This window comes from Hyla sarda, chromosome 1 (genome assembly GCF_029499605.1).
Source record: "Hyla sarda isolate aHylSar1 chromosome 1, aHylSar1.hap1, whole genome shotgun sequence".
NCBI classification, from domain to species: domain Eukaryota; kingdom Metazoa; phylum Chordata; class Amphibia; order Anura; family Hylidae; genus Hyla; species Hyla sarda.
Genome location: NC_079189.1, coordinates 267,337,413 through 267,363,143, shown reverse-complemented (window position 1 = coordinate 267,363,143; position 25,731 = coordinate 267,337,413). Strand labels below are relative to the sequence as shown.

General features: G+C 44.0%; 1 protein-coding gene across 8 annotated transcripts in view; it reads left to right on the top strand.

The window, feature by feature from the left end:
- SEMA6B (semaphorin 6B) overlaps positions 1 to 25,731 on the top strand; it is a 974,413-nt gene that overhangs the window by 762,891 nt on the left and 185,791 nt on the right. For all 8 annotated transcript variants that reach the window (XM_056572065.1, XM_056572058.1, XM_056572042.1 and 5 more), the window contains 2 exons: positions 24,262 to 24,450; positions 24,540 to 24,677. In XM_056572065.1, the coding sequence (XP_056428040.1) occupies positions 24,262 to 24,450; positions 24,540 to 24,677 (327 nt within the window). The remainder of the gene's footprint in view (positions 1 to 24,261; positions 24,451 to 24,539; positions 24,678 to 25,731) is intronic.

The following is a 25,731-nucleotide window of genomic DNA, read 5'->3' as shown; positions in this document are numbered from 1 at the left end:
TTTTATTAAGCTCCTTGTACTGTTTAAATGTTATAGCTGACCCATCAGATTTGTATTTTTTGAAGGCTATTTTGTTGTTGTTTATTGCTCTTTTAACATCATTTGTCAGCCATGTAGGATTTAGTTTTAATTGTTTATATTTGTTCCCCTTTGGTACATATTTACCTGTATAGTTATTTAGAGTTGATTTAAACATTTCCCATTTACATTCTGTATCAGTATTTGAGAACACCTCCCCCCAGGCTATGTCCTGTAGTGCAGATCTCAGCCCAGGGAAATTTGCCTTTTTAAAGTTATATGTTTTTGCCTTCCCCGTCTGTCTTTGTTTTCTGCATTTTAAATCAAAAGTAACTATATTGTGGTCGCTATTACCAAGGTTTTCCCGCACAGTTACATTACCAACCAGCTCTGCGTTGTTGGAAATGATCAGATCCAACAAGGCATCCCTTCTTGTTGGGTCCTCCACAAACTGGCCCATAAAATTATCCTGCAATAAATTTAGGAATTTTCTCCTCTTTGTAGTTTTAGCCAGCCCCCGACCCCAATCAATATCTGGATAGTTAAAATCTCCCATTATTACCACTGTACCTGCCCGGGCGGCCCTCTCTATTTGTTTATGCAGCCGACCTTCTATCTCTTCAGTGATATTAGGGGGTCTGTAGATTACACCAAATACTATTTTTTCAGTATTTCCCTCCTTTTGTAATTCTACCCATAATGATTCCACATCCTCAAAATCATCACACACTATGGCATCGTTCACACTGACTTTCAAACCACTTCTAACATACAGACAGACTCCACCACCTTTTCTGTTCATTCTATCCTTGCGAAACAATGTAAACCTCTGCAGATTGACTGCCCAGTCATGCGAGGAGTCCAGCCATGTCTCAGTGACCCCAACTATATCAATATGTTTCTTCAGTATTGTCACGATGCCGGCTGGCAGGTAGTGGACCCTCTGTGCCAGAGAGGGATTGGCGTGGACCGTGCTAGTGGACCGGTTCTAAGCCACTACTGGTTTTCACCAGAGCCCGCCGCAAAGCGGGATGGTCTTGCTGCGGCGGTAGTGACCAGGTCGTATCCACTAGCAACGGCTCACCTCTCTGGCTGCTGAAGATAGGCGCGGTACAAGGGAGTAGGCAGAAGCAAGGTCGGACGTAGCAGAAGGTCGGGGCAGGCAGCAAGGATCGTAGTCAGGGGCAACGGCAGAAGGTCTGGAAACACAGGCAAGGAACACACAAGGAACGCTTTCACTGGCACTAAGGCAACAAGATCCGGCAAGGGAGTGCAAGGGAAGTGAGGTAATATAGGGAAGTGCACAGGTGAAAACCCTAATTGGAACCACTGCGCCAATCAGCGGCGCAGTGGCCCTTTAAATCGCAGAGACCCGGCGCGCGCGCGCCCTAGGGAGCGGGGCCGCGCGCGCCGGGACAGAACAGACGGGGAGCGAGTCAGGTAGGGGAGCCGGGGTGCGCATCGCGAGCGGGCGCTACCCGCATCGCGAATCGCATCCCGGCTGGCAGCAGGATCGCAGCGCCCCGGGTCAGAGGACGTGACCGGAGCGCTGCAGCGGAGGGAGTGAAGCGAGCGCTCCGGGGAGGAGCGGGGACCCGGAGCGCTCGGCGTAACAGTACCCCCCCCCTTGGGTCTCCCCCTCTTCTTGGAGCCTGAGAACCTGAGGAGCAGACTTTTGTCAAGGATGTTGTCCTCAGGTTCCCAGGATCTCTCTTCAGGACCACAACCCTCCCAGTCTACTAAAAAAAAATTTTTCCCTCTGACCTTTTTGGCAGCCAAAATTTCCTTGACCGAGAAGACGTCCGAGGAGCCGGAAACAGGAGTGGGAGGAACAGATTTGGGAGAAAAACGGTTGAGGATGAGTGGTTTGAGAAGAGAGACGTGAAAGGCATTAGGGATACGAAGAGAAGGAGGAAGAAGAAGTTTATAAGAGACAGGATTAATTTGACACAAAATTTTGAAAGGACCAAGATAGCGTGGTCCCAACTTGTAGCTAGGGACACGGAAGCGGACATATTTAGCGGAGAGCCATACCTTGTCTCCAGGGGAAAAAACGGGGGGAGCTCTTCTTTTCTTATCCGCGAACCTCTTCATGCGTGAAGAAGCCTGTAAGAGAGAATTTTGGGTCTCTCTCCATATAATGGAAAGGTCACGAGAAATTTCATCCACAGCGGGCAGACCAGAGGGCAAGGGGGTAGGGAGGGGGGGAAGAGGGTGACGGCCGTACACCACGAAAAATGGGGATTTGGAGGAAGATTCAGAGACCCTGAAGTTATACGAGAATTCGGCCCATGGAAGGAGATCTGCCCAGTCATCCTGGCGGGAGGAAACAAAATGTCGCAAATAATCACCCAGGATCTGGTTAATTCTTTCTACTTGTCCATTGGACTGGGGATGATATGCAGAGGAAAAATTTAATTTAATCTTGAGTTGTTTACAGAGAGCTCTCCAGAATTTAGACACGAATTGGACCCCTCTATCCGAGACAATCTGCGTAGGCAACCCGTGAAGACGAAAAATGTGTACAAAAAATTGTTTAGCCAACTGAGGCGCAGAAGGAAGACCAGGAAGAGGGATGAAATGTGCCATTTTGGAGAATCGATCAACGACCACCCAAATAACGGTGTTGCCACGGGAAGGGGGTAAATCAGTAATAAAATCCATACCAATCAGAGACCAAGGCTGTTCGGGGACAGGCAGAGGATGAAGAAAACCAGCGGGCTTCTGGCGAGGAGTCTTATCCCGGGCACAGATAGTGCAGGCTCGCACAAAGTCCCCAACATCCGTCTCCAGAGTCGGCCACCAATAGAAGCGGGAGATGAGTTGCACGGATTTCTTGATGCCCGCATGACCTGCGAGATGGGAGGAGTGACCCCATTTGAGGATTCCGAGGCGTTGGCGTGGAGAAACAAAGGTCTTTCCTGGAGGAGTCTGCCTGATGGAGGCAGGAGAAGTGGAGATCAGGCAGTCAGGTGGAATGATGTGTTGCGGAGGGAGATCAACTTCTGAGGCATCCGAGGAACGAGAGAGAGCATCGGCCCTAATGTTCTTATCGGCAGGACGAAAGTGAATCTCAAAATTAAATCGGGCAAAGAACAGAGACCACCGGGCCTGGCGAGGATTCAGCCGTTGGGCCGACTGGAGGTAGGAGAGGTTCTTGTGGTCGGTGTAGATAATAACAGGAAATCTTGATCCCTCCAGCAGATGCCTCCATTCCTCAAGTGCTAATTTAATGGCTAGAAGCTCTCGATCCCCGATGGAGTAGTTCCTCTCCGCTGGAGAGAAGGTCCTAGAGAAAAAACCACAAGTGACAGCATGCCCGGAAGAATTTTTTTGTAGAAGAACAGCTCCAGCTCCTACTGAGGAGGCATCAACCTCCAATAGGAAGGGTTTGGAAGGGTCAGGTCTGGAGAGCACGGGAGCCGAAGAAAAGGCAGACTTGAGTCGTTTAAAGGAGTCTTCTGCTTGAGGAGGCCAGGACTTGGGATCAGCATTTTTTTTGGTTAAAGCCACGATAGGAGCCACAATGGTAGAAAAATGTGGAATAAATTGCCTGTAATAATTGGCGAACCCCAAAAAGCGTTGGATAGCACGGAGTCCGGAGGGGCGTGGCCAATTTAAGACGGCAGAGAGTTTGTCTGGATCCATCTGTAGTCCCTGGCCAGAGACCAAATATCCTAGAAAAGGAAGAGATTGGCATTCAAACAGACATTTCTCAATTTTGGCATAGAGTTGGTTGTCACGAAGTCTCTGAAGAACCATACGGACATGCTGGCGGTGTTCTTCTAGATTGGCAGAAAAAATTAGGATATCGTCCAGATATACCACAACACAGGAGTATAACAGATCACGAAAAAATTTCATTGACAAAGTCTTGGAAGACGGCAGGGGCATTGCACAGTCCAAAGGGCATGACCAGATACTCAAAGTGTCCATCTCTGGTGTTAAATGCCGTTTTCCACTCGTCCCCCTCTCTGATGCGGATGAGGTTATAGGCGCCTCTTAAGTCCAATTTAGTGAAGATGTGGGCACCTTGGAGGCGATCAAAGAGTTCAGAGATGAGGGGTAAGGGGTAGCGGTTCTTAACCGTGATTTTATTAAGACCGCGGTAGTCAATGCAAGGACGTAGGGAGCCATCTTTTTTGGACACAAAGAAAAATCCGGCTCCGGCAGGAGAGGAGGATTTACGGATAAAGCCCTTTTTTAGATTCTCCTGGACGTATTCGGACATGGCAAGAGTCTCTGGGGCAGAGAGAGGATAAATTCTGCCCCGGGGTGGAGTAGTACCCGGGAGGAGGTCGATAGGGCAATCATAAGGCCTGTGAGGAGGTAGAGTCTCAGCTTGTTTTTTGCAGAAAACATCCGCGAAGTCCATATAGGCCTTAGGGAGACCGGTTACTGGAGGAACCACAGAGTTACGGCAAGGGTTACTGGGAACCGGTTTTAGACAGTTCTTGGAACAAGAGGACCCCCAACTCTTGATCTCCCCAGTGGACCAATCCAGGGTTGGGGAATGAAGTTGAAGCCAGGGAAGTCCAAGGAGAATCTCCGAGGTGCAATTGGGGAGGACCAAAAGTTCAATCCTCTCATGATGAGATCCGATGCTCATAAGAAGGGGCTCCGTGCGGAAACGTATGGTACAGTCCAATCTTTCATTATTTACACAATTGATGTAGAGGGGTCTGGCGAGACTGGTCACTGGGATGTTGAACCTGTTGACGAGAGAGGCCAAAATAAAATTTCCTGCAGATCCAGAGTCCAAGAAGGCCACTGTAGAGAAGGAGAAGGCAGAGGCAGACATCCGCACAGGCACAGTAAGACGTGGAGAAGCAGAGTAGACATCAAGGACTGTCTCACCTTTGTGCGGAGTCAGCGTACGTCTTTCCAGGCGGGGAGGACGGATAGGACAATCCCTCAGGAAGTGTTCGGTACTAGCACAGTACAGGCATACTGTGCCTGGTTCTCCATACGGCGTCGTGTCCTCTCTTGAGGTGTCAGGCGAGACCGGTCGACCTGCATAGCCTCCACGGCGGGAGGCACAGGAACAGATTGCAGGGGACCAGAGGAGAGAGGAGCCGAGGAGACGAAACGCCTCGTGCGAACAGAGTCCATATCTTGGCGGAGTTCCTGACGCCTTTCAGAAAAACGCATGTCAATGCGAGTGGCTAGGTGAATAAGTTCATGTAGATTAGCAGGAATTTCTCGTGCGGCCAGAACATCTTTAATGTTGCTGGATAGGCCTTTTTTAAAGGTCGCGCAGAGGGCCTCATTATTCCAGGACAATTCTGAAGCAAGTGTACGGAATTGTACGGCATACTCGCCAACGGAAGAATTACCCTGGACCAGGTTCAACAGGGCAGTCTCAGCAGAAGAGGCTCGGGCAGGTTCCTCAAAGACACTTCGGATTTCCGAGAAGAAGGAGTGTACAGAGGCAGTGACGGGGTCATTGCGGTCCCAGAGCGGTGTGGCCCATGACAGGGCTTTTCCGGACAGAAGACTGACTACGAAAGCCACCTTAGACCTTTCAGTGGGAAACAGGTCCGACATCATCTCCAGATGCAGGGAACATTGGGAAAGAAAGCCACGGCAAAACTTAGAGTCCCCATCAAATTTATCCGGCAAGGATAAGCGTATCCCAGGAGCGGCCACTCGCTGCGGAGGAGGTGCAGGAGCTGGCGGAGGAGATGACTGCTGAAGCTGTGGTAGCAACTGTTGTAGCATAACGGTCAGTTGAGACAGCTGTTGGCCTTGTTGCGCTATCTGTTGTGACTGCTGGGCGACCACCGTGGTGAGGTCAGCGACAACTGGCAGAGGAACTTCAGCGGGATCCATGGCCGGATCTACTGTCACGATGCCGGCTGGCAGGTAGTGGACCCTCTGTGCCAGAGAGGGATTGGCGTGGACCGTGCTAGTGGACCGGTTCTAAGCCACTACTGGTTTTCACCAGAGCCCGCCGCAAAGCGGGATGGTCTTGCTGCGGCGGTAGTGACCAGGTCGTATCCACTAGCAACGGCTCACCTCTCTGGCTGCTGAAGATAGGCGCGGTACAAGGGAGTAGGCAGAAGCAAGGTCGGACGTAGCAGAAGGTCGGGGCAGGCAGCAAGGATCGTAGTCAGGGGCAACGGCAGAAGGTCTGGAAACACAGGCAAGGAACACACAAGGAACGCTTTCACTGGCACTAAGGCAACAAGATCCGGCAAGGGAGTGCAAGGGAAGTGAGGTAATATAGGGAAGTGCACAGGTGAAAACCCTAATTGGAACCACTGCGCCAATCAGCGGCGCAGTGGCCCTTTAAATCGCAGAGACCCGGCGCGCGCGCGCCCTAGGGAGCGGGGCCGCGCGCGCCGGGACAGAACAGACGGGGAGCGAGTCAGGTAGGGGAGCCGGGGTGCGCATCGCGAGCGGGCGCTACCCGCATCGCGAATCGCATCCCGGCTGGCAGCAGGATCGCAGCGCCCCGGGTCAGAGGACGTGACCGGAGCGCTGCAGCGGAGGGAGTGAAGCGAGCGCTCCGAGGAGGAGCGGGGACCCGGAGCGCTCGGCGTAACAAGTATCAAGGCCTCAAGCTCCCCCATTTTATTTGCTAGGCTTCTGGCATTTGTGAACATACACTTTACATTTCCATTAAGTTTTACACATATAGTCTCACTAATGGGATTTTCTGAGTTATTGGGGTTAATGTTATTATTTGAGTTATAAGGGCTAATTGTACTATTTAAGTTATTGGGGCTAATGAGATTTTTTTAGCACACTTTCTGAATGTCATTTTGAATACTTTGGGGGGTGCAGTTTTTATAATGGGGTAATATATGGGGTATTTCTAATATGAAGACCCCTCAAATCCACTTCAAAACTCAACTGGTCCCTGAAAAATTCAGATTTTTAAAATCTTGTGAAAATTTGGAAAATTGCTGCTGAACTTGAAGCCCTCTGATGTCTTCCAAAAGCAAAAACATGTCAACTTTATGATGCAAATATTAAGTAGACACATTGTATGTTTGAATCAATATATAATTTATTTGGAATATCCATTTTTCTTACAAGCAGAGAGTTTCAAAGTTTGAAAAATGCCAAATTTTCTAAATTTTCATGAAATTTGGAGGTTTTTCACCAAGAAAGGATGCAAGTAACGACAAATTTACCACTGTGTTAAAGTAGAATATGTCATGGAATCAGAATAATTGGTAAAAGCATCCCAGAGTTATTAATGCATAAAGTGATAGTGGTCAGAATTGCAAAAAAGGGCTGCGTCCTTAAGGTGAAAAAGGGCTCAGTCATTAAGGGGTTAAGAGTTAAATTAACTATCCTATATTTTAAGTGGACAAATAAGTAACATGTGACCAAGTATTATCAAAATATGTCCAGCCGTTTGGAAGTTATGCAGTAACATATATTTCCCAAAGACTTGTATGGAACTTTAAACAAAAACCCCGACCTTGGCAAGTGGGGGTGAGTAAGGGTTAAATTACCTATCCTATGTTTGTTGTTGACATATAAGTAACATGTCTGCCAAGTTTCATGTTAATATGTTTAGCCGTTTGGACGTGATGCTGGAACATACACACACACACACACATTGAGTTTTATTTATATACTATTTGAGTACCCTGCGTTGCCCGGTTTTTCCTTCCTCATCCTTGTTGGGGAGGAAAATTAACAATGGAGGAAGCTTTTGACTTCATATCCCATCCCCATATATTGTTGTCATATCCCAACTCCATATCCTGTCCTCATACCCAGACCTCATATCCCGACCTCCTATCCCGACCTCCTATCCCGTCCTCCTATCCCATCCTCCTATCCCATCCTCCTATCTCAACCTCCTATCTCGACCTCCTATCCCGACCTCCTGTCCCTTCCTCCTATCTCGACCTCGTATCCAGTCCTCATCCCATCCTCCTATCCCGTCCTCATATCCCGTGCTCATATCCGGACCTCCTAACTCGACCTCCTATCTCAACCTCCTATCCCGACCATCCAGTCCTCCTATTTTGACCTCCTATCTCGACCTCCCATCCCGTCCTCATATCCCAACCTGTAATATGTGTACCAGGTATTGAAATATCTCCAGCCGTACAGAAGTTATGTGAGAAAATACATTTCCCATTGATTTGCATGGGACTTTAAACAAAAACCCTGACCCTCACAAATGGGGGTAGTTAAAGGTTAAATTAACTATCCTATATTTTAAGTGGACATATAAGGAACATGTGACCAAGTATTATCGAAATATCTCCAGCCGTTTGGAAGTTATGCAGTAACATATATTTCCCATAGACTTGTATGGGACTTTAAACAAAAACTCCGACCCTGGCAATTGGTGGTGAGTAAGGGCTAAATTACCTATCCTATGTTTGTTGTTGACATATAAGTAACATGTGTGCCACGTTTTTGTGGAGTTTTGGTTTCTTTGTGGGTTTTAATTCCCTACATTTTCCACTTTCCCTACACTTTGTTTTTTTTTTACACATGCTCTGATCTGTCTGGTTGTCCTCGGCTCAAATCCATCGAATTTATGTGGAAACCTTAGTTAAAATGTTGTTTTTTTGGGAAAATGTCGGTAACATGCCCCTTTTCCGAAACCATGCCCCCTTTTCTTCGACGGCTATGCCCCTTTTTCAGGTTTTATTAGCAAAATGGAGAGTTAGTCTGGATTTTTTCAGAATCTGGTGCACTACCCGACAAAACATGTTGGGTTTGCAATAGTAAATGATGGCCATTGAGTTATATAGACTCTGCGCTTTTGCAATCGCTAAAGATACAGATTTAAAATTTTTTATATTTTGTTACACTGTAACATAGTTCATAAGGTTGAAAAAAGACCAAAGTCCATCAAGTTCAACCTATATCCCTAATGAGTCCCTACTGAGTCCCTACTCATATTGGTTTTCTTTTATTTCTGACCTTTTTATTCCCATAAGGTATATACATCTTGCAGTGAAAATTTAAGATATTTTTAAAAGACTCCCATTTAGTGTCAGTATTCTTGTTTTTGAGGACACAATCCCAATTTATATTGTTAATGGTTTCTCTGAGTTGATCGAACTTTGCCTTCCTGAAGTTCATTGTTTTTGTGGCCCCTCGAGAGATTCCCTTATTGAAGAACAAGTTATAATGTATTATATTATGATCACTATTTCCTAGGTGTCCTTCTACTTGCACATTAGTTACTCTACCAGGTCTGCTGGTTAATATTAAGTCTAGTATGGTGCCCCCTCTAGTAGGGTGCCCCCCTTGAGACAGATAATTGTCTTTAGCTATAGTCAGAAACCTGTTTCCTTTATGAGATTCACAGGTCTCCCAATTTATATCAGGATAGTTAAAGTCCCCCATTATTATCACCTCATTCTGATTTGCTGCCTTGTTTATTAGTCTCAGTAATTGATCTTCTGCCTCTTCCATTATGTTTGGTGGCTTATAGCAAATCCCTATCAGGATTTCTTTTTTATCTCCATATATTTCAACCCATAATGACTCCACATTATCGTTTCCCTCCCCTATAATCTCCCGTAGTGCGGCCTTCAGACTTGATTTCACATACAAACTCCTCCCCCTTTACATTTTGCCTGATCCTTCCTGAATAGACTATAACCCTGTATGTTGACTTCCCAGTCACAGCTATCGTCCAACCAAGTCTCTGTTATACCCACTATGTCATAATTCTCCTCAGACATCAACCACTCCAGTTCATCAGTTTTATTGGTCAGACTTCTGGCATTAGTCCTCATACAATTCAATGGTGTATGTTTTTTCTTCCTATGAAGCCTATCCCTATTAACTATTCTAACCCCTCCCACTGCTCCACCCCCAGGTATATTACTTAGTCCCCCCTCTCTATCTACACTATCTTCCCCCTCTATGTTGTAGGTTCCCTCCCCCAGTCCCTAGTTTAAACACTCCTTAACCCTTCTAGCCATCTTCTCCCCAAGCACAGCTGCACCCTCCCCATTGAGGTGCAGCCCGTCCCTACGGTAGAGCCGGTAACCGACAGCTAAGTCGGCCCAGTTCTCCATGAACCCAAACCCCTCCTTCCTACACCAGCTTCTGAGCCACTTGTTTACCTCCCTGATCTCCCGTTGCCTCTCTGGTGTGGCTCGTGGTACAGGTAAAATGTTCAGAAAATACTACCTTGGAGGTCCTTGCCTTAAGCTTGCGGCCTGTGATCACAATGACTTGTTAATTACAAGATCACATGGCTTAGCCGCTATGTTGAATTGCGCAATATTCTACAAACATCTTTAAAACCGTTGTTAGAATAACGTATAATTTGGCACACATGTTCATGTTAACCTCCTGTACCATGGTTGTTAAAGCAAATTCATTTGCATAATCAATATGGCCACCTGAAGCCAATAACATTTAGATGAAATTAGAAAGAAAACAAAGGTGCGCTCCTAGTGTAGAAGTTAAGGTAAGCGGGTGCCCCAAGAAGGTTTAAATCTGCCTACCAGAAGATGTTGCGCTGCGGGCGCAACACCCTGATGTGCCCGTAGTATCACAATGAAAACTGAGGTCATCTAGCTGAGGCGTCTTTCTCAAGTGGCTCTGGGTCACTTCAGTGAAGATAAACATCGATTGGATAGGTATCCGTAAAAAATAAGAATCTGCCAGGCGCTTCTCCTCAAGGTAATGAAAGTCCAGACCACACAGGATGGATGCAGGGACAATCACTTTAATGGTGCAACAGTAAGTTTTGAGTCTGAGCAGGACTCTTCCTCAGGCATAAGGAAGTCAAGTACAAGCATTGATTAAATAGCCCTAAGGTAATCATTACCGCGTCACAAGGTCAACAAAATACATAACAAATAAAAACAGTAAAATAAGACATAATATAAAAAATACAATAGAACCTGTCCATATGTATAATATAACATAATGTCACTTGGACACAAATAGTTACAATGATTAAAATACAGTGTGTTAACAAAAGTACATAGTCCGTGCTATATGTAAACAAAACAGTGGTTTTGAATGATAATCAGAACGAGGCCACTAGTAACAGCATCATCCTGTTTACTATGTAGTGCTGACAGCAAAAGCTGTGATCATGCCCGCATGTCAGACACACATAGCGCTGAAATACACTACATATAGTGCTGAACTGAGAAGGCTCTGATAGTATCAGCGCTTTCAGATCTAGTGCTGCCGGCAGGCTTATCCTGGTCAAACGCGATGTGTAAGGGGAGAGGCTGAGCAGGAGCCGATGCGCAAAAGTGCATGCGCGGATGGGCTGAACAGCACTGTGTTAGTAAACATAAACCATGTGCTGGCGGGAGCTAGCGTGATAGACAGATATATGTCTCTTACGCTACTGTGGGCTCAATCCTATCTGTCTCCAGTGCTGTAGAAAGAGCCCCACATGAGACAGGGGGCCAGGATTATAATGATTGGAACTAATAGATAGAAAACCAGAATACAGTGGTCCCTCAACATACGATGGTAATCCGTTCCAAATGGACCATCGTTTGTTGAAACCATCGTATGTTGAGGGATCCGTGCAATGTAAAGTATAGGACAGTGGTCTACAACCTGCAGACCTCCAGATGTTGCAAAACGACAACACCCAGCATGCCCGGACAGCCAACGGCTGTCCGGGCATGCTGGGAGTTGTAGTTTTGCAACATCTGGAGGTCCGCAGGTTGAAGACCACTGGTATTGGAGGTTATATTCACGTGTCCCCGCTGCTCTGGACCATCACCGCTGCCCTGGATGTCGCCTTCCATCGCTGTCGCCGCGTCCCCGGGGTGTCCCCGACGCTCCGGCAAGGCCTCTGCTTCCCCGGCATCCTCGCTTTCACGACGTGATGACGACGATGGAGAGCGCCGACGATGCAGGGGATCCCGAAGAGGACATGCCGGAGCCCCGAGGACAGGTGAGTGATTGTCACCGCAGCACACAGGGCACCGTAAACGGCTATTCGGTTGCAGCTGAAGCAGTCTGCACTGCCGGATAGTCGTTTATGCGATGGCCCCGACATACAAAAGCATCGTATGTTGATGCTGCCTTCAACATGCGATGGCCTCTGAGAGGCCATCGCATGTTGAAATGATCGTATGTCGGGGCCATCGTAGGTCGGGGGGTCACTGTATACAAGTCTGTATAAAAAATTAATAGGTCTGTATAAAAACTAAAATTAAAAGATAAAATACCAAATAATTTAGTAATTACCACCTATATAAAAGGCTGATATAGCCAATAGGAAATTATTATAAAATAACATATAATAGATGTATCACACCCACAAAAAATGAGGATATAGCACAGTAATAAAGTGCATATAATTGAAATACATAAGGCTTCATTGGTTCATAACCGGTTATTGCACATAAATATTGCACAAAAAACCCTTTCCACTAATGTATTTGTTCAGCGTGTGATTGTCGAGGAATCGTTATTAGAATGTCAGTTAGTGCCACTATTGGGATACAATGCATGTAAAAGTTAAAGGAGAACTCCAGAATATAAAAATTGTCCCCCATACTGCCAGCAGTAAAAAAAATAAAGATGTACATACCTTCCTCCGCTCCTCCGGGGCTTCCGGTAACCATCTCCGGTCTCCGCCGTGATCCTCTTCCTGGTTGCCGGTGGTCGGAGAGTCTTACTGCGCTCAACCAATCACCAGCCGCAGCAAAGTCCTGACTCGGCCGGCGATAGGCTGAGCGGCAGTGTGACATTTTTGGCCCCGGCCGTAGGTGCCGGTGTAGTGAAGAATTTTGTATCCTGAAGCGTTCTCACACTGCCGCTCAGCCTATCCCCGGCCGAGTTGGACTTTGCTGCGGCCGGTGATTGGCTGAGCGCAGTATGATTTTCCGACCACCGGCAACCATGAAGTGGATCGCGGCAGAGACCGGAGATGGTTACCGGAGGCCCCGGGCGTGCGGAGGAAGGTATGTACATCTTTATTTTTTTTTACTGCTGGCAGTATGGGCAGCAATTTTTATATTCTGGAGTTCTCCTTTAATACCTATAACACAGGAAGGAGTAAAAATTGCTTAAATATATATATATATATATATATATATATATATAGATGCGAAAGGATATAAAAGTGTGCCCTATGGTGATCTCTATAGGACGGTTTCGACCATCTAATTAAGGCCTTTTGGTGAGACTGTGGAGAGCTTAAACATCCAGAAGATTTCTTTCTTTTTTAGGGAGTCAAACCAGTTTGGTACATCCTCAGGGATATTGTCTATAGGGATGACAGTAATGAGGTTTCTACCTTCCAGATGGCTGTTGGTGCAGTGCCTAGAGACGCCGTGTAAAAGAAATGTATTTCTTATATTTTGTCGGTGCTTATTTAAGCGATTACGCAGTGGCTGTATAGTTCTTCCAACATATTGGAGTCCACAAATGCACTCCAGAAGATAAATTACGTAGGAAGCCTGGCAGGTAAGTCTAAATTTTATCTGGAAACTCTCACCAGTGCGGTCGGAGTGATAAACCACCCGTCGGTAAACCACAATTTTTATTTTAACTTTTATGTTGCTTTATGATGCTAGGGGCGAGGATGTTTTTAAGAGAAGGGGCCCGGCGGTAAGTGACTTTTGGTCGGTTTGGCAATTCTCCTTTTAGAAGATCATCACTTTGAAGAATGTGTCAGTGCTTACACAGAATTTGTTTAATTTCTTTTGCATGATCGCAGAAAGTAGTAATAAAATTCATGTTGTGGGTATTAACTGTCTCTGTTTCTGACAGAGTTTTTACTTTGGCAGTGTCCGGAAGTAAACATTCCTGTTGAGTTTTTCTGTTTACTTTTTTTTTATAGGCGTCCTTAATAATTGCTTCTGGGTACTTCTTTTCCCGAAACCTATTGGCAAGGTTTCTGGCTTGGGTTTTAAAAGTGCTATTGTTCGTGCAATTTTTCCGTACCCGTTTATATTGCCCATAAGGGACATTCTTCAACCAAGGTTTGTAATGGGCACTGCTGTATTCTAAGTAGCTATTAACATCTACTACTTTAAAATAAGTGGATGTGACAAACTTAAAACCATCATGTGATATGTTGAGGTCAAGTTGACATGTTCTTCACTCATTTCCACAGTGAAACTAATTCCCCAATTGTTCTTGTTTATCTTCTCGCTTAATTAAATAATGGACTCTTTGATTCCTTTCCAGAAGAAGAACAAACCGTCAATATATTGACGATATAGGACAATATGTGACGAAAAATCTGGATTTTTTTTCAATGTGTTCTTGTTTGAAGATCCCCATAAAGAGATTTGCATATGACGGGGCCACTTTGGACCCCATAGCGGTCCCTTTTTGCTGATGGTAATTGTTTTTGTGATATATGAAATAATTGTTTCCTAATATGAATTTAAGGCCTTTCACCAGGAAATCTCTTTGTGGCTCTGTGAGGTTCTTGTCATTCAGCAGAAAATTTCTGACACAATCTATCCAAATATTGTGCTGGATATTGGTATATAGAGCAGTCACGTCGCAAGTAATTAAATTCAGGCCTTGCTCCCATTGGTGAGTGAGTAGCTGTTCAATGAGTTGTGTTAAATCCCTGAGATAGCTGGGTAGACCTATAACATATTCCTGTAAATTTAGGTCAATGTAGTGAGATAGGTTACTGGTCAGACAATTGGTGTTGGAGATGATTGGGTGGCTGGATGGTTGACTGATGGATTTATGAATCTTGGGAAGAAAATAGAAGTATGGTTTATTGCTTTGTTTGGTGAGTAAGAACTTCTGTTCGTTTTTGTCTAGTATACCATCTGCTACCCCTGTTGTAATCAGGGCCAGGTAATCATCGTTAATCTTCTTAAAAGGGTCTTCTAGGACTCTTTTGTAGAACTGTTGATCGGACAGAATATAATCTGCTTCTCTCTTGTAATAATCATGATCGAGTATTACTACACCTTCCCCTTTGTCCGCTGGCTGAATCACTATGTTAGGATTACTCTTCAGGCTCTTAAGGGCAAGTTTCTCTTTTTGGGTTAGGTTGTCGGCAGGATGTCCACGTTTTGTCTTGTTTAGTTGTTTAAATTCGTCATTGACAAGTTCATAAAAGACTTGTATATGTGGACCCTGTGTATGTATTGGATTAAATCTGGAGACCGGTTTGACGGATTGATGTTTAATACCATCAGTGCACTGCTCAATGTCGTCCGTACTCTTGCCATCAGTGGTTTTCTTATGGGAAAAACCTCTTAAGGGTTAATTTCCATATGAACTTATTAAAGTCAAGGAATAATGGAAATTCATCTCCTTTATGAGATGGGCAGAAAGATAAACCCTTTTGGAGTAGAGAAATGTCATGGGGATTAAGATCCTGTTTGGAGAGGTTGAATATTTTACTCCATAAAGTGTTCTTAGTTGTAGTTTCCTTATTCGTCCGTGGGATTAACATATCTGATCCATCTGTAGACACATCAGTTTTTCTTTTCTTCTTTTTTCCTCCTCTTTTCCCTCGACTTCTCCTATTTTTCTTTTGTTCCTCTAAGGGAGAAACATTCCCGGAATCCTGGATGTTTTCCTTTGGGGGGGTTTCAAAAAAATCCCCCCGTGGTGAACCAGCTGTAGTGTCGTTTCGAGTGGTCCCCACTGTATCCAGACAATCATTGGATTGACACAATTGGTCTTCAAATGGGTCCAGAGGGATACTATCAGAGCCTTCTCAGTTCAGCATTATATGTAGTGTATTTCAGCGCCATGTGTGTCTGACATGCGGGCATGATCACAGCTCCGCTGTCACTACACAGTAAACAGGATGATGCTCTTACTAGTGGCCTTGTTCTGACTATCATTCACAAACCACTGTTTTGTTTACATATAGCACGGACTATGTACTTTTGTTAACACACTGTATTTTAATCATTGTAACTATTTGTGTCCAAGTGAGATTATGTTATATTATACATATACACAGGTTCTATTGGATTTTTCATATTATGTCTTATTTTACTGTTTTTATTTGTTATGTAATTTGCTGACCTAGTGACCTGGTAATGATTACCTTAGGGCCATATAATCAATGCTTGTACTTGACTTCCTTATGCCTGACGAAAAGTCCTGCTCGGATTCTAAACTTGTTATTGCACCATTAAAGTGATTGTCCCTGCATCCATCCTGCGTGGTTTGGACTTTCATTACCTTTAGGAGAAGCGCCTGGCAAGAGTCTTATTTTTTCCGGATACCTATCCAATCGATGTTTAAATAACATTTAGATAGCATTAGTAATGATATGCAATTTTGTTAAATGTGTGTAATATGTACATTGTTAATCTAAAGGTTATATAGTAGATTACTCACTTTCTGTACCACAATTGATCACCAGATTTGGTGGCCATATTGGATTGCGCATTATTCTGCAAACATAGTTTTCTCTGAAATTGCAGGTCAGAACAATATAAAAATTAGCACACATGTTCGTGATCACATTCTGTACCACTATTAATCACCAGATTTGTCGGCCATCTTGGATTGCGCAATTTTCTGCATACAAAGTGTTCTCTAAAATGACTGGTCAGAACCGTGCGAAAATTAGCACACATGTTCATCATGACTTTGTGTACCACATTTGATCAGATTATTTAGCCGCCATATTGAAATATTCTGAAAATATAGTTTTCTCCCAAATAACTGGTAACAACAGTGCGAAAATTAGCACACACGTTCGTCATCACTTTCTGTAACACAATTGATCACCAGATTTGACGGCCGTATTGGATTGTGCAATATTCTGCAAACATACTGTTATGCCGAGCGCTCCGGGTCCCTGTTCGTCCCCGGAGCGCTCGCGGCGTTCTCCTCTCTGCAGCGCCCCGGTCAGACCCGCTGACCGGGAGCGCTGCACTGACATTCACGATGGGGAAGCGATTCACATAGCGGGACGAGCCCGCTCGCGAATCACATCCCAAGCCACTTACCCGTCCCGGTCCCAGGCTGTCACGTTCTGGCGCGCGCGGCTCCGCTCTCTAGGGCGCGCGTGCGCCGGCTCTCTAGGATTTAAAGGTCCAGTGCACCAATGATTGGTGCCTGGCCCAATCAGTCTAACTAGCTTCCACCTGATCCCTGTCCATATAACCTCACTTCCCCTTCACTTCCTTGCCGGATCTTGTTGCCTTGTGCCAGAGAAAGAGTTTAGTGTTGTCCAAAGCCTGTGTTCCAGATCTTCTGCTATCGCCATTGACTACGGACCTTGCCGCCTGCCCCGACCTTCTGCTACGTCTGACCTTGCCTCTGTCAAGTCCTTCTGTCCCACGCCTTCTCAGCAGTCAGCGAGGTTGAGCCGTTGCTGGTGGATACGACCTGGTTGCTACCGCCGCAGCAAGACCATCCCGCTTTGCGGCGGGCTCTGGTGAATACCAGTAGCAATCCTAGAACCGGTCCACCGACATGGTCCACGCCAATCCCTCGCTGACACAGAGGATCCACATCCAGCTAGCCGAATCATAACACATACTTTTCTCTAAAATTACTGATCAGAACAGTGAGAAAATTAGCACACGTGTTCTTTATCACTTTCTGTATTACAATTGATCACCAGATGTGGCAGCCATATTGGATTGCGCAATGTTCTGCAAACCTGGGTTTCTCTTAAATTGCTGGTCAGAACAATTTGAAAATTAGCACATATGTTTGTGATAGCATTCTGTACCACAAATGATGACCTGGTTTTGCAGCCATATTGGATTGTGCAATATTTTGCATACCTGTTTTTCTTTGCAAATGCTGGTCGGAATAATGTGAAAATGTGCACACGTTCTTAATCACTTTTTGTACTACGAATGATAACCTGGTTTGGCAGCCATATTGGATTGCACAATATTCTCCATACATTGTTTCTTCTAAAAATGCTGGTCTGAACAATTACCACACATGTTCGAGAACACATTCGGTACCACAATTAATCATGTTTGGCTGCCCTATTGGATGGCACAATATTCTGCATACATTATTACATCGGAATAATGTGAAACGTAGCACAAATGTTTGTGTACCACAAATGATGGCCGAGTTTGGCAGCCATATTGAATTGCGCAATATTTAGCAAACATAGTTTTTCTCTAAAATGACTGGTCAGAACAGTGTGAAAATTAGCACACATGTTCACGATCACTTTCTGTACCACACATGATCACAAGATTTGGCAGCCATATTGGATTGCACAATATTGCACAAACAAACATTATTTTTCTTTAAACTTGCTGGTCAGAACAATTTGAAAATTAACAGATATGTGCGTGATCACTTTCTGTACCAGAACTGATCACAAGATTTGGTGGCCATATTGAATTGTGCAATGTTCTACAAACATAGTTTTCTCTAAAATGACTGGTCAGAACAGTGTGAAAATTAGCTCACATGTTTGTGATCACTTTCTGTACCGCACGTTATCACAAGATTTGGCAGCCATATTGGATTGCACAATATTCTGGAAACATAGTTTTCTTTGACAATGTTGGTTGGTAAAATGTCTACCATAGGGGGTTAAGCAATCATGTACCATACATAACCCAGCTTTGCTGCTTGGATACAGCCCACACACAATTTAAATATAACTTTCAAAATTAAAGAAATTGACAGACAAAACAAACCATTGCATGCAGTATATTGCCATGTGTAAATAGTGTCTTGGAAAGCAAATAGTTTCTTGTCTCTATAAAAAAAAAAAAAAAGGCCTTTTTCCTTTTTAACCCCTTAAGGACCAGGCCATTTTACACCTTAAGGACCAGAGCGTTTTTTGCAATTCTGATCACTGTCACTTTAAACATTAATAACTCTGGAATGCTTTTAGTTATCATTCTGATTCCGAGATTGTTTTTTTGTGACATATTCTACTTTAACTTAGTGGTAAAATTTTATGGTAAATTGCATCCTTTCTTGGTGAAAAATCCCCAAATTTGATGAAAAAAAAGAAAATTTCGCATTTTTCTAACTTTGAAGCTCTCTGCTTGTAAGGAAAATGGATATTCAAAATAAATATTTTTTGGTTCATATATACAATATGTCTACTTTATGTTTGCATCATAAAATGTATGAGTTTTTACTTTTGGAAGACACCAGAGGGCTTCAAAGTTCAGCAGCAATTTTGAAATTTTTCACAAAAATTTCAAACTCGCTATTTTTCATGGACCAGTTCAGGTTTGAAGTGGATTTGAAGGGTCTTTATATTAGAAATACCCCATAAATGACCCCATTATAAAAACTACACCCCCCAAAGTATTCAAAATGACATTCAATAAGTGTATTAACCCTTTAGGTGTTTCACAGGAATAGCAGCAAAGTGAAGGAGAAAATTCACAATCTTCATTTTTTACACTCGCATGTTCTTGTAGACCCAATTTTTGGATTTTTGCAAGGGGTAAAAAGGAGAAAATTTTTACTTGTATTTGAAACCCAATTTCTCTCGAGTAAGCACATACCTCATATGTCTATGTTAATTGTTCGGCGGGTGCAGTAGAGGGCTCAGAAGGGAAGGAGCGACAAATGGTTTTTGGGGGGCATGCCACCTTTAGGAAGCCCCTATGGTGCCAGGACAGCAAAAAAAACACATGGCATACCATTTTGGAAACTAGAACCCTCGGGGAACGTAACAAGGGGTAAAGTGAACCTTAATACCCCACAGGTGATTCACGACTTTTGCATGTAAAAAAAAAATGTTTTAATTTTTAAAAAGGATAATAGCAGAAAATACCCCCCCCCCCCCCCAAAATTTTAAGCCCAATGTCTCCCGATTCAGAAAACAACACCACATATGGAGGTGAAAAGTGCTCTGCTGGCGCACTACAGGTCTCAGAAGAGAAGGAGTCACATTTGGCTTTTTGAAAGCAAATTTTGCTCTGGGGGCATGCCGCATTTAGGAAGCCCCTATGGTGCCAGAACAGCAAAAAACCCCACATGGCATACCATTTTGGAAACTATACCCCTCGGGGAACAAAACAAGGGGTAAAGTGAACCTTAATACCCTACAGGTGTTTCACGACTTTTGCATATGTAAAAACAATTTTTTTTTTTTTTACCTAAAATGCTTGGTTTCCCAAAATTTTTACATTTTTTAAAAGGGTAATAGCAGAAAATACCCCCCAAAATTTGTAACACAATTTCTCTCGAGTACGGTGATACCCCATATGTGACCCTAAACTGTTGCCTTGAAAGATGACAGGGCTCCAAAGTGAGAGCGCCATGCGCATTTGAGGCCTAAATTAGGGACTTGCATAGGGGTGGACATAGGGGTATTCTACGCCAGTGATTCCCAAACAGGGTGCCTCCAGCTGTTGTAAAACTCCCAGCATGCCTGGACACTCAACGGCTATCTGGCAATACTGGGGATTGTAGTTTTGCAACAGCTGGAGGCTCCGTTTTGGAAACAGTGGCATACCAGACGTTTTTCATTTTTATTGGGGAGGGGGGCTGTGTAGGGGTATGTGTATATGTAGTGTTTTTTACTTTTTATTTTATTTTTTGGTAGTGTAGTGTAGTGTAGTGTTTTTAGGGTACAGTCACACGGGCGGGGGGTTCACAGTAGTTTCTCGCTGGCAGTTTGAGCTGCGGCAGAAAATTTGCCGCAGCTCAAACTTGCAGCCGGATACTTATTGTAATCCTCCGCCCATGTGAGTGTACCCTGTACGTTCACATTGGGGAGGGGGGGGGGGGGGAAACATCCAGCTGTTGCAAAACTACAACTCCCAGCATGTACGGTCTATCAGTGCATGCTGGGAGTTGTAGTTTTGCAACAGCTGAAGGCACACTGGTTGTGAAACATCGAGTTTGCAAAACACTGAGTTTGTTACCAACCAGTGTGCCTTCAGCTGTTGCAAAAGCTACAACCCCCAGCATGTACGGACAGCGGAAGGACATGCTGGGTCTTGTAGTTATGCAACAGCTGGAGGCATACTACTTTGGCTGGGGATGCTGGGGATTGTAGTTATGCAACAGCTGGAGACACACTGGTTTGCTACTTAACTCAGTGTGCCTTCAGCTGTTGCAAAACTACAACTCTCAGCAGTCACCGACAGCCAACGGGCATGCTGGGAGTTACATAGTTACATAGTTAGTATGGTTGAAAAAAGACATACGTCCATCAAGTCCAACCAGGGAATTGAAGGGAAGGGTGTAAGGGGATAAGGGAAAGGGATGTAGTTTTATAATTCTGCATAAGCATTAATGTTATTTGGTTTCAGGAATGTATCTAACCCTGTTTTAAAGCTGTTAATTGTTCCTGCTGTGACCAGTTCATAAGGTAGACCTTTCCATAAATTCACAGTCCTCACGGTAAAGAAGACCCTTTAGACTAAACCTTTTCTTCTCCAGACGGAGGGAGTGCCCCCTCGTCCTTTGGGGGGGGGGGGGGTTAACCTGGAACAGTTTTTCTCCATATTTTTTGTATGGGCCATTTATATACTTATATACGTTTATCATATCCCACCTTAAACGTCTCTTCTCAAGACTAAACAATTGTAACTCCTTTAATCGCTCCTCATAGCTAAGATGTTCCATGCCCCATATTAGTTTAGTCGCGCGTCTCTGCACCCTTTCCATCTCTGCAGTGTATCTTTTATGAACAGGCGACCAAAACTGAACAGTATATTCCAGGTGAGGCCGTACCAATGCTTTATAAAGGGGGAGTATTATGTCCCTGACCCTTGAGTCCATGCCTCTTTTTATACATGACAATATCCTGCCGGCTTTGGAATCAGCAGCCTGAAATTGCATGCTATTCTGTAGTCTGTGATCTACAAGTACACCCAGATCCTTCTCTACCAGTGACTCTGCCAGTTTAATCCCCCCTAAGACATACGATGCATGCATGTTATTAGTACCCAGATGCATAACTTTGCATTTATCCACATTGAACCTCATTTGCCAAGTGGATGCCCAGACACTTAGTCTATCCAAGTCATCTTGTAACTTATGCACATCCTCTATAGACTGTACCGTGCTACAAAGCTTGGTGTCATCTGCAAAGATAGAAACAGAGCTGTTAATACCATCCTCTATATCATTGATAAATAAATTAAACAACAGCGGGCCCAGTACTGAACCTTGGGGTACACCACTAATTACCGGGGACCAATCAGAGTATGAATTATTGACCACCACTCTCTGGGTACGATCCATGAGCCAGTGTTCAATCCAGTTACAAACTAAAGTTTCCAAGCGCAAAGACCTTAACTTACCTGTCAGACGTCTCTGAGGGACAGTATCAAACGCTTTGGCAAAATCCAGAAACACTATATCCACAGCCATTCCTCTGTCAAGGCTTCTACTCACCTCTTCATAAAAGCAAATTAGATTGGTTTGACAACTTCTATCCTTAGTGAACCCATGCTGGCTGTCACTTATAATACTATTATCCCCTATGTATTCCTGTATGTAATCCCTTATAAGTCCTTCAAACAATTTACCCACAATGCACGTTAGACTTACCGGTCTATAATTGCCTGGCGAAGACCTAGAGCCCTTCTTGAAGATTGGTACCACATTAGGCTGGGTCCACACTACGTTTTGTCCCATACGGGAGCGCATACGGCAGGAGGGAGCTAAAAGCTCGCGCTCCCGTATGTAACCGTATGCGCTCCCGTATGTCATTCATTTCAATGAGCCGACCGGAGTGAAACGTTCGGTCCGGTCGGCTCATTTTTGCGCCGTATGCGCTTTTACAACCGGACCTAAAACCGTGGTCAACCACGGTTTTAGGTCCGGTTGTAAAAGCGCATACGGCGCAAAAATGAGCCGACCGGACCGAACGTTTCACTCCGGTCGGCTCATTGAAATGAATGACATACGGGAGCGCATACGGTTACATACGGGAGCGCGAGCTTTTAGCTCCCTCCTGCCGTATGCGCTCCCGTATGGGACAAAACGTAGTGTGGACCCAGCCTTAGCCTTGCGCCAGTCCCTTGGCACAATATCAGACACCAGAGAATCTCTAAATATCATGAACAAGGGTACAGATATTACTGAACTTAACACTCTAAGAACTCTTGGGTGTAGTCCATCCGGCCCTGGAGATTTGCTTACATTTACTTTACCTAACTTACCTTGTACCATCTCTACATTAAGCCAGTTCAGTACATTACATGATGTGTTACCAGCACTGACCTGGCCAATGTCAGCTCCTCCTTCTTCCCTAGTATATACAGAACTAAAGAACCCATTCAGTAGCTCCGCCTTCTCTTGATCGCCCGTGACAACCTCCCCATTATTATTATTAATGGGTCCTACATGCTCTGTCCTTGCTTTTTTTGCATTTATATATCTAAAAAAAATATTTAGGATTAGTGTTGCTTTCTTTGGCCACCTGTCTCTCATTTTGAATTTTCGCTGTTTTTATTACATTTTTACAGATTTTATTAAGCTATTTGTACTGTTTAAATGTTATAGCTGATCCATCAGATTTGATTTTTTTGAAGGCTATTTTTTTGTTGTTTATTGCTCTTTTAACATCATTTGTCAGCCATGTAGGATTTAGTTTTAATCGTTTATATTTGTTCCCCTTTGGTATATATTTAGCTGTATAGTTATTTAGAGTGGATTTAAAGATGTCCCATTTACCTTCTGTATCAGTATTTGAGAACACCTCCCCCCAGTCTATGTCCTGTAGTGCAGATCTCAGCCCAGGGAAATTTGCCTTTTTAAAGTTATATGTTTTTGCCTTCCCCGTCTGTCTTTGTTTTCTACATTTTAAGTCAAAAGTAACTATATTGTGGTCGCTATTACCAAGGTTTTCCCGCACAGTTACATTACCAACCAGCTCTGCGTTGTTGGAAATGATCAGATCTGGTGACCCGGAATCGCCGCAGTTCGCTGGACTGAATTGTCCATCGCCGACATGGGGGGGCATAATGACCCCCCTGGCCGATATGCCGCGATGCCTGCTGAACGATTTCAGCAGGCATCGGGCACCGGGAATGGACAGGACGTACTCCTACGTCCTCGGTCCTTAAGGACTCGGAAACGGGGGCGTAGGAGTACTTCCATTGTCCTTAAGGGGTTAATCAAATTGGAAAACACATCATGCAGAGCTTTGATATGCCACTGTAATTGTACATGTATTCCTGGGGTAAGCAATGCCTATTTTTTTGTTATAATACGGAAAGGGTTAGAATCCCATTAAGATGTTATCAATTAAGAATGAAGTGTATTATAAACATTGTTCTTCCTATATATCAGCATTACATTTTAATGTGAGATTCAGCAGATAGAATAGAATAGCAATTGGCCTGGTCTTAAAATTGTTCTTCATCAAAAATGTATAGAAAATAAACTTCTGTTTTATATTTTTCCAAGGGATCAGCTAACACACATTGCTGTGGATGCATCTTGTGGTATATTTGGAAATGAAACAGTTATTTTTCTTGGCTCCAACTCTGGAATTGTCCTTAAGTATCTTTTGATTCCCAAACTGGGTATAATTGAAAGTGATATCTACAAGCACAGCATTTTGCTTGAAGAGATAAAGACATACCCTACAGACAGGTATGTCTATGACTACATTTCTTAATTGATATTAACTTTGCTACATATTGTACCAATATTGAAAACACAAATGTCCTCCCTTTTTGCAGATGTGGTGAGAAGGAAGATGAACAGAAAATTGTAGGTCTTGAAGTAGACAAGGGGTCAGGATCTCTCTTAGTGGTGTATTCCAGATGTGTGGTTAAAGTACCTCTTGCTCGTTGCGATAGACATAATGGATGCATGAAGTAAGAGCTTCTAAAATAAAAATTGTTGTCTTTTAAATTGCATACATTCACACACATTAAGGTTTTAGACTTCTCAAAGTTTGTAAAGGTTTACTATGAAGTATTTTGCACAAATGGTAATTGGACTATGTAGAGAATTGCCATAGAGCTCGCTAAAGGTGCATCTTTACTCCACTATTGCCAGACAACACTCCCCATATTGTGCAAGTATTATTAAGAAAAAAAAAACTGATTCTAAACAGGATGGTTTTACAACATTTTCATGGACAAATTGGAATACTGTTTAACAGTAATAATTACACATGAGGGTATCTTTAAAAACTACCTTTAACCTTAGGACATTTTTATCAGCAAATAAGATGAGTCAGAGCTAAGATGAGTAAGAACAAATAGTACAGGCCAATGTGAGAATGCATTGTGAGAAGACATTGTGCAAAAACAACTGGGGGCATCCGCTGTGTGAAATATGCTCTGGATGCACTCTATGTGACCCTACACTGCATCCTGTTCATACTGCGTTTCATCGGTATGTTAGAAGTATCCGTCAGCATCATGTCAAAAAAAAAATGATGCTGACGTGTACTGTTGCAGCTCTAGTCATTTCTGAATGAGACTGTTACAGTATACATTGGCATCCCTTCTTTGACATGACAATGGACACCTATACTGCAGAAATGCAATATGAATGGGGACTATTACCAACCCCCCCCCCCCCCCCACACACACACACACACACACACAATAAACCAGTTTTTTCAAGTTTTTTTTTTCTTACCACACAGTGATGGATATATTCGCCATAAGTGGGTGCTTATTCCCACAAATAGACGGAAATATCGATCAGGAGCATTACCTGTCACAGACAGCCGTGCATCACTGCTAGAGCGGTCCCTGGCCCATCCAATACACTTGTAGGGGTGTGGTATTGTTCTGACAGCTCCGATCCTTTACAGGCATGGGGTGCGGTCTATAATTTATATAATGATGCCCTGAAAGCCAAAGGGGGCTCCTCTCCTTCTTGGTCCTACCAGGCGGTCAGACAACCAGATATGGC